General features: G+C 40.9%; 1 protein-coding gene across 1 annotated transcript in view; it reads left to right on the top strand.

Moving 5' to 3' along the window:
* The first annotated feature begins 3,124 nt into the window (after positions 1-3,124).
* Positions 3,125-9,478, top strand: part of LOC108786896 (cytidine monophosphate-N-acetylneuraminic acid hydroxylase-like) — a 104,183-nt gene continuing 97,829 nt past the window's right edge. The window contains exons 1-3 of the mRNA XM_018556294.1: positions 3,125-3,373; positions 7,397-7,482; positions 9,083-9,286. Of these exons, the coding sequence (XP_018411796.1) occupies positions 3,125-3,373; positions 7,397-7,482; positions 9,083-9,286 (539 nt within the window). The remainder of the gene's footprint in view (positions 3,374-7,396; positions 7,483-9,082; positions 9,287-9,478) is intronic.

Genomic DNA, 9,478 nt, shown 5'->3' with positions numbered 1-9,478 from the left:
GGGAATGCTGCATGGTCCCACCTCCATCTTTAATTCGTGCTATATTAGTGTTGGATGCCCTTGCATGAATTTTCTTGGCCAGCAACTTGCCACATTTTTCTCCCTCATAATAATATCTTTTTTTACCCTTATCTCTAGCGATCAACGATTGTTGGTCCAGAATATTTCGAATGTCCCTTCTTACCTCCATCAGTTGGGTGGAGGTTGCTACCATCACATTCTCTTTATTCAGTACCTCCAATGCATTTAATTTTTTAAACAATCCCTTTAATTTACTTGCCCTCTCTTTCTTCAGTCTGGAACCATTTTTATTCAATATTCCTCTTATTACACATTTCAATGCTTCCCATTGAATAGGATTTGATGTAGTATCTTTTAAATGGTCCTCTATAAAAATTTTAATAGTGGTACTTATTTCTTCTTGACATACTGTAATTTTTAGCAGGTTATCATTTAATCTCCAGTTTCCCATATTTCTGCTTGTATTTTCAATTTTCCTTGACAAGCATATCGGGTAATGATCTGACCATAATATTGATCCTATCTCAATCGCTGGTGCATAGTCTAACAGCTTCTGATGTATCCAGACATGATCTATCCGGCTATAGGATTTATGTACCATAGAATAGTATGTGAAATCTTTTTTTGTAGGGTGCAGGATTCTCCATCCGTCCACCAGTCTCAAGCTGTCCATTTTATTTTTAAGTTTTATTAAAGCCCCTTCCATTATGTGTGGTTTCCCAGTGGTATCCAATTGATTAGCAAATATTAAGTTCATATCTCCCATTACCATACTTGTGCCCATTCCAAATTGTTGAAATCTATTAAGTGCCCATATACAAAACCTATGTTCGCTAGTGAGTACATTTGATTAAAATATAAAAATGTCAAAAATACATATCTCCCTTTTTCATCTATAACTGTGTCTTTAACCTCTATATGTGAGTTTTTGTGAATCCCTACTGATTTTTTTTATCCGGATTTGGGCTGTGAATCCACGTCGTGTAATTTTTATCTTTAATAACTGGGTTAACCCCTGTCTTAAAGTGTGTTTCTTGCAAACATATAATATCCATTCTTTTTTTGTAAAAATGGTACAAAACCTGGGACCGTTTTTCTGGTACATTGAATCCCCTTACATTAAATGTTACCAATGTTAGCCTATCCATCTATATTTTACTTGGCGCTCTGGATACATTTTACATAAGACCTTTTTGTTACATTCATACTTCCATGCCTTACTTTCACCACGGCATTCCTTAACATGTATACCTTTGTTATATTCTTGCGTGTAGGACATTTTCCTTAACCCCCTACACATATTATGCAAGAAAGCCCTACTCACATGGGCTATTTTGGAGTTGTAAGGGCCGAATGGCTGACCGCCAGACACTCGTTCCCCCACAAGCCCAAACCTTTAAATATTTAGGCCCTTTACTCCCCATTTCCCTGTACTTTTTTTCTTCATTATAAATTAATACGCCCCTCCCCTCACCTCCCCCTCCCTCCCCTCCCCCAACCTCCCACTCATAATGCCTCATATATTTAAATCAATTGGCCAGTCTGTTAACTTTATTGATGGTAGTTCCAGGGTATGCAGAAATCCTGGTAAGTCATCTATTACTCTGAATATTGCCGTTCTTCCATTTCTGTTTGCTATCAGCTGGAAAGGAAACCCCCCTCTGTATCTTATTTCTCTTTCCTGTAAAACACGTAAGACAGGTTTCAATGCCCTTCTGAGCGTCAATGTTTGCTTTGAAAGATCGGGGAAGATGGTTATCTCATGTCCTTCATATGTCATTACTTGCTTAGCTCTGGCAGCTGATAGAATGGCTTCTTTTTCAGTGTAATAGTGTAGCCGGCATATCACATCTCTAGGCCTTGGGAAATCTCCTCTGGGGTAACTTGGTACTCTATATACCCCCTCTACCTTCAACTCTCCTTCTGGGCTTCTATCCATAGTATTTGCATGGAGATCGGTCGGCTTCGGCTAACCTTCCTAGACGCTTCGGGTGTCACTACGGCTCAGCTGAGCCGAAGCATATGCGTTCGGCTCAGGTGCTGTACAGGCTATTGTGAATAGCCCGTACAGCAGCCCTGCGGCCGAAGCGAGCCGAAGGATCAGCCGAAGCTACAGCTGGATCCTTCGGCTCTTTAGTGAATAACCCGGAATATATCTCTATTGTTTGGGCTGGAGTGTTTTCATGTGCATTGCCACAGCATGCCAAGTCGTTTGTCACTTTGTGAGACATGGTGCGGTGCCATTAATTTTTAATGGCACCCCAGTGCACCTTGCCGCACTATGCACTTTCCTGTGCATAGTACCGTGGTGAAAAAAAGGTGCATGAACCTCTTTGGTGCACTTGTCTGGCTGTACTAAAGGCTGTCCTGGCTGATTAGATAATGTCCTGGATGCCAGGCTGTCCTGTAGACAACACAAACACGCACATATGTCACACCTGCACAAGTGTGAACAGGTGTTAAGTATTTTGCATTTAAAAGGCCAGCAGAGTGCTTAGACATGAGTAGAGATGACCCTGGTCTTGGTGTCAACCCTTTTTGCCTGAGTTTTCCTAAGCCTGCTAAAACTATGTCCGACACCCTTCTACTGGTCCAATCAGTGGCAGCAGTTGCGTCGGGGGCATTTCCCACCCCTTTGTGACATAAAGCTACGGGGTGGGAAATGCATCTCTCCACAACTGATTGGTCTGGTGGGGATGTCAGTCACAGTTTTGAGCAGAATTCTGCTCAAATCAGACATTTAATAGTGGTCACATAGGGGTTTCCGGTACATTTTCAAAATGTCCTGCATGTAGCATTCTCCAACAGATTTCAAGCAGTTTCTTCTGTCATTGTAGAATATATCTAGAAACTCTAACAACAAAACACTCACCAAATGCTTGTCGAACACTTGTGAATGCTTGTTACACATTTCAATGGGCAAAACACCAGAATAGGCTTCAAAATGCTTACAAATCACAATTTTGTTTTGCTGCACGTCCACGCAGAAACCTACGCCTGGGAGTAATGGCTGTTGCATGCAGCCGCCTGTACCGTTCAATGACAGAATGTGACTGCAATCTAGTAAACACTGATTCGAACTTGTACATCTGTAAAGGTGTGGATGCATCCACCTGGACACAAATGGTCCACGTTTACCACTGTGCAGCCACATCCTATCATTGAGTTGTACAAGTGGCTGTGGTCAAAATCTGTCCCTCTAGGGGCCAGGTTTCTGCACAGACGTTCTCGCTGTAGGGCTCTGCACGTCCCTGTGTATGAGACCTTAAAGAAAAAGCTCTGTTACAGGATGAGTAACTATACCAACCTGTTGGGGGTGCAATCTGTCATGAAAGTCCATAATCACAAGAGAGTTGGTCAACTTTGGAAAGGGCTGGTTTATTAAAGCCCACCAGGACTGGGTTTGTGGCCTCTGGGCCACGAACCCAGAGGCTATAGCTGGCCATACACACTGGTAGATTTTTGTACTAATGTTCATACAAATAAAGTTGTTCTGTATATTTGATAATTGCCATCAGAGATTTCACGGATGTTGTTCTAAATTTCATTTGATTTTAACAATCAATTTCAGAAATGAATGACACTCATTGTTGGAATTAAACATTTCCATCCTGCTCCTTTTTATTTATTTATTTTTTGTCACTACAGTCCAATTTTATTGTCTATTTGAGTCCACTATCAGAAAATCAAACAAACGTTTTGAAAATTATTTTTTTTAACAAAATTCTACTGCTGTATGGCCTGCTGTTGGGCCATGTCAGGCTGCTGACCTTTGCGAGTAGCAGAGTCTCTAAAATGTACAGAATAAAATACCTGCTTTCATGGTGTTGCTTCCCTTTCAACTGCATATGCAAGGTGTTGTTTTTTCGCTCATGGAAACGCTACAGATTGACGCTTGCCAGCGATGGAGCAACCCCTAGCTCATCCAGCCAGCGATGGAGACGCACATTAGCAGCAGGTGAGTGTTTACACCCTATTGCAGTCCTGCTGGCAAGTTGTCCCCAGTGACAGGATCACAAGTGTGACATCAGCCTTGCAAGCAATAGATTATGGATTGTGATGATATAAAAGAGCTCAGATCCGACTCCCCTAAATAGCAAGTGTACAGATTCCACAATCTAAGAAAGAAGTGTGTATTTTTAGTTTATAACATCAAAACCCCAGGAAATATCCTTCCTCCAATGTATAAAAAGAAATACACACATGTAGCGCTCACTCCCGAAGGGGCCACCAGAATAACCCAGGTCATCACTAGTTGTCTAGGGGTTTTGGTCTTCAGCTGCCCCATTAGCATTGAACCGCCCACTTCTAGTGCCCACAAAGCTGATAACCACTCCAGAAGTATAATGCTGAAGAACTTTTATTAATATCTTCACACTGGGAAAAGATGGTATAGGGATCCTAGACATCTAGGATATAACAGACATAGACTCCGGGCTCACCAGCACTTTTTTAGCATCTCAATGTAGATCCATTCGTAGCACAGCGTATAGGAATTTGAATGATTAAATACAAGTTAAAACCAATGCCATTATGTACAGTACTAACATAAAATTCATATATTAAAGTATTTAATCCTATAGTTGCATATTGCCTTTCATGACTACAGCCTTTACAGTATTACCATGTCATCATTATCTGTGTTCATATATTCACAAATCATATAGTCAAAGTCTATTATCAATTATTTCTAAGGCATGTAGTTTGTCTTTTATCAATGCGTTTCGCAGTAGACTTCATCAGGGGAATCTATGCAAACTTGAATAGAGACGCACAACACCTAAAAATGCATATAACATCATATAGTCCAAAAACACTTACTCTAAACATTTTTGTCTAACTTAATTAAATTTTTTCAAATTTTTCTCCCATGGATACCTCATGTCACTACCATAGCATAAGGAGTCAGCCAGCAAGGAGGGGAATTTCCCCTTCCTCCTCACCACTATGTCTTTCGTGGGACCACAGGAGAGTGATAAGCCCAGGAAGAAGAGGAGGGAGTACATACACATACGGTATATATTCCACCACTCTGTTAAATTAAACATGAGAATGATGAGCCCGGGAGAAAGAGGAGGGAGCACATACACATATATACGCCACCACTCACAACTGTCAAATTAAATATGAAACATACCCTTAAAAATGGATGGTTGATGGGTTATTGTTAAGGGTATGTTTTTTATGTTTAATTTAACAGAGCGGTATTTGATCACACCTCGTACATATTGACAGTTGTTAACCCTTGCAGTACACTGCAAGGGTTAACTGCTCATTTTGGTGAATTTAATTCCCTAACTTTTTTGGATGGCTTATATTGTGTGTGTGTGTATATATATTTTATGGCAGATGCCATGCGCACAGCACTAGCACTCTCAAGATCGTGCTGACTGGCATAGGAATTTCCTATACTCATTAGGGTCATTTAGAGAAGCTAGGCTGTACTCCGAGCACTAATATGTCATGGCTTACAAAGGTAAAATGGAAGTTCAGGTTCTAGTCAGATTAAATGTCTTTATACCTAAAACATTATTCTTTTAGTTTTGGATAGAAAGGGGAAAGGTTAGAAGTTAGAACCCCTGCAAGGTGTTACTGTTTTCTAACGCATTTAGGGAGATTTTGTCTTAATTTCAAAGGTCAGGGACAGACAGAGGACCAGGACAGTCTGAAGACTGGGATTTCCAGGGAATATCCAAAGGATAGGGACAGACAGAAGACTCGGATTTTCAGGGACAAGTCAACAGTCAGGACACAGATAAACTTCAAGGCAATCAGGTTGAATCACAAACAGGAGCTCGGCAACTAGCTTAGGAATGCGTTGCTCAGGCAGCGTGCCGTTCGCTGCCCTGGGTTTTAATAGGGATAGGAAGAGGGAGGATCCACAGGATTGGCCACAAGCGGATTGCACTGATTGGCCGAGAAGCTGCATAAGAAACACCAGGAGAGGTCGGCCGACGCCTAAAGCTGTCAGACTGGTGCAAGAGTGAGTCAGGTTCAGAGCACATGCCTGGAAGACTACAGGCAACAGCATGCTCCTCACTAGGGCCCTGAGAGGCCCCAGCGAGTGACCCTCTAATATGCCTGAATAAAGGACCGACACTGCCTGATTGTGGTCAGTCACTGCCTGCGGCCCCCTATTCAGGCATATTAGAGGGCTGCTCACTAGAACCTCTCAGGGGCCCTAGTAAGGAGCTAGCAGCCCTCTAATATGCCTGAACAGGAGGCCGCAACTGCCTGATTGCGGCCAGTCACTGACCCAGATACCAAAGCTACTCGGGTTGGCAGGGGCGGGCCTGGAGCGGCAGCGCCAAACGTCTCTACATGAATCTGACCCTGGTAGTCGCACACCTTTAGCACCTCATGTGTTATATACTGTATGTGAGCTATTGGAAATTGAGCACAGACATCTCCATTTCTATTGTATAAAAAGAAAACGTACGCAGCACAAAAAATTTTTTTTTACATTTGCATATAACTTTGCCATGGTTTGTAGCACAAATATATGTTAAGGTCTTTGTAAACAGGGCAATCAAATATATTCTTTTGTATACTTTTTATTTACACTGAAACTTCTTTTTTTTTAAACTAATACTGGTCAAAATAGAAAAATAAATAATTTTTTCCTTTTTTTTCTGTTTTTGTCTAGAGGTAAATCCTTTTTTTTTACAAGACAATTATGCCAACAGAAAGCCCCCAAAATACAACATTTGTATTACATTGGCATTGTAAGCAATGAATAGTAAACATTTAAAACTGCCTAAAGTCCCTAAAGAAATATACAGGTACAAGAGTTGAATTGGTAATGAACATAGCAGAAGTGATGCTTGTCATATTATATGTTTTTACTTTTTTACACTTGCCTCACCTGCTAATAATGCACAAAAACACCATTATGTTGATGTTTAATGCAAACTGCCAACGGGGACCATAATATGCACTAAAGGCTTGTTCACACGATGTCCGGATTCTGTCCAGATCAGAACAGTTAGCTCCTGCACTAAAAACGCATAACAATGTATCCCCATGTGTTTTCTGGGCTCCAGTTCACACCAGCGCATTGCTTTCCGTTCCGGACAGAAAAAATACTGCATGTCACATTTTTTCTGGTCCGGAACGCACAGAAACGCATACGAACACGTAAAAAACGCAACGACAACGGCCGGAAATGCACCGCACTGCAGCTAACTGGGAAAAAAAAGTGTATTCTTGCTCAAATGCAAATTACCTTTCCATAGACATACGAGTAAAGGAAAAAAATGTATCCGGGTGAGCTCGCAAATCCCAATATAAACTCCAAAATTGACCATTGGAGTCCCTGAGCCTCAAGATCTGGTGTACCCAATAACGACGTCTTCTGCAAGCTCGTTGTCTGCAGATTGCTGTAGCCAGCACCAACACCATGCCTACAAACATGGGATACATGTCTGATCACAAGCTTTGCATACACAAAGGGAAGTACTCGTAAGTAAGGATTTTCGCGGTCCGCAGCTGCATAGATCGGGAAATGTCTCAGTGCCCGTGATTGGCGCTGCGCGCTGGCAGCTTCCAGGCGGGCTCGGCACGTGGAGCTGCGAACACTCCCGAGCCCATCCTTACTTGTAAGGAGAGGCCGGAAGTGACCTCAGAGCAAGAATCTGCATACTGACAGCCCCCACCCCCCCAAAAAAAATGGAACACGGTAAAAACGCGTCAAAAACGCATCGCACAGCATTTGCAGATCTGCACCAGAAAATGGTGTGAACAAGCCCTTAAACTCAGTTGAAGCACAGCTCCAGCCATCAATTAAAAGAAAAATAAATAGCCCATTCAAAGATTAAAAAACAAAACCAGCTTTTGCTGCAATATTTACCTACAATCTAGAGATGTCCTTAGTTTTATCACCAGTATCAATAAAGCCTCTGAGTCCCGACCACCCTGCACCTGCCCAAGCCTGTGACTAGAAAATAAAAGGAGAAGCAGCACAGTGATGAGCTCATCTCTCTGCTCTCTCCTTTTATCAACATGTGCTTGTCAGCACATGAGCTGATTGCCTCCTTGTGCTACTTCTTCCTCCAATACTCTAGTGTCCTGTCTACAGGGACTGCAAGAGACTAATACCAAGTAAAATTCAAGTATTTACAATGCTTCCATAAATTATATTTAATCATGTATTAATGATGACAGAGTTGCATTACATTGTGACATTTATACCTGCCTAGAATTCAGCTTTAAATGATTGCGTTTGCTGAGTGCACAGATATCAATACAACACAAGTGTGCCATTTTTTGCTGCTCCTCTGCATTTCTTTTTAGCAAAACCAACAACATGGCAAACACAACAAGCACAGGTGACCAACGTTCCAAAATACAAAAGCACTGCATTTCTGACCTTTCATAGCTACTTCCTATATGCATGCCAGAACCTAATACCAAATGTCCATGTCAACTAATGCTGCATGTGATTACTATAGAAAGTATATGAAGGAAAGTGCCAAATTCATTGTGTTGGGTCCAAAAAAAGGTTTTATTTGGAGCTATATAAACAGGAATTCTACCATTTTCAGGAGTTCAACATGGCTTGGTTCTGGACAGTATAAAACAATAATATCCTGAAAGACAAAGTGAAGCTCCAATAACTAGTTGGACAGCAACACTGCAAGCAAAGTACAATGAAAGCTGAAAACTACAAGTGACCTCATATTTCCCTAAGTTCATTTAAAGGCAAATGCATAATAATAAAACATGTATTATTGATAGATTTATTAATAGATTAATGCTCCAGGTCTGTGTTCTCAGCAACAGCATTCGAGTGCATAGTCATCTGAGATGACCGGATTTCCAATGCAGAGCTTTGCAACTCCTCCATGAAACTGAGAGTAGTGCGTATCGTGTGTCATTTACCTGTGCAGTTGATATGCTCTGGAAGGTATGGCACGGCACAACGCACAACGGTTCTTTGCCTTTTGTACATTGCCTGTTACGTCGTACAACATGAGAGAGGCTGTTTTAACTGTAAGTTTTAATGCAAAAGTAATTAAATGCATCTAATCTAGAACTTTCATCTTTCATTTTTATTTTATAGTATGGAACAAACCGCAAATACTCTCCTACATATTGCAGCCTCTGATGTAGAAACTTTAAAAGAAGGGATCAATTTCTTGAGAAATAAGGAAACTGGTAAAAATTTCATTTTGTTTAAAAATGAGGATGAGTTACGAGCATGTAAGAATCTATGTAAACACCAAGGAGGAACCTTCATAAAAGACATTGAGGATCTAGATAGCAGGTAATTACTTTACATAATACACAGCTAGTTTTCATGTGGTGAATGCTTTTCTTTTTTTACCCAGAAATTGCATGTAATACTTGCACTTTTGCTGTATTTGTTTCATTTATTGGGTTTTGGGTATATAGAGTGTGTGTGTATATGTATGTATGTATGTGTCTATATGTGTGTTTGTATATATATATATATATA

The sequence above is a fragment of the Nanorana parkeri genome, unplaced genomic scaffold, assembly GCF_000935625.1.
Source record: "Nanorana parkeri isolate BGI_ZX_2015 unplaced genomic scaffold, ASM93562v1 scaffold233, whole genome shotgun sequence".
Taxonomy (NCBI): domain Eukaryota; kingdom Metazoa; phylum Chordata; class Amphibia; order Anura; family Dicroglossidae; genus Nanorana; species Nanorana parkeri.
The sequence above is the reverse complement of the archived record's forward strand: the minus strand, read 5'-3'. Positions and strand labels throughout refer to the sequence as shown.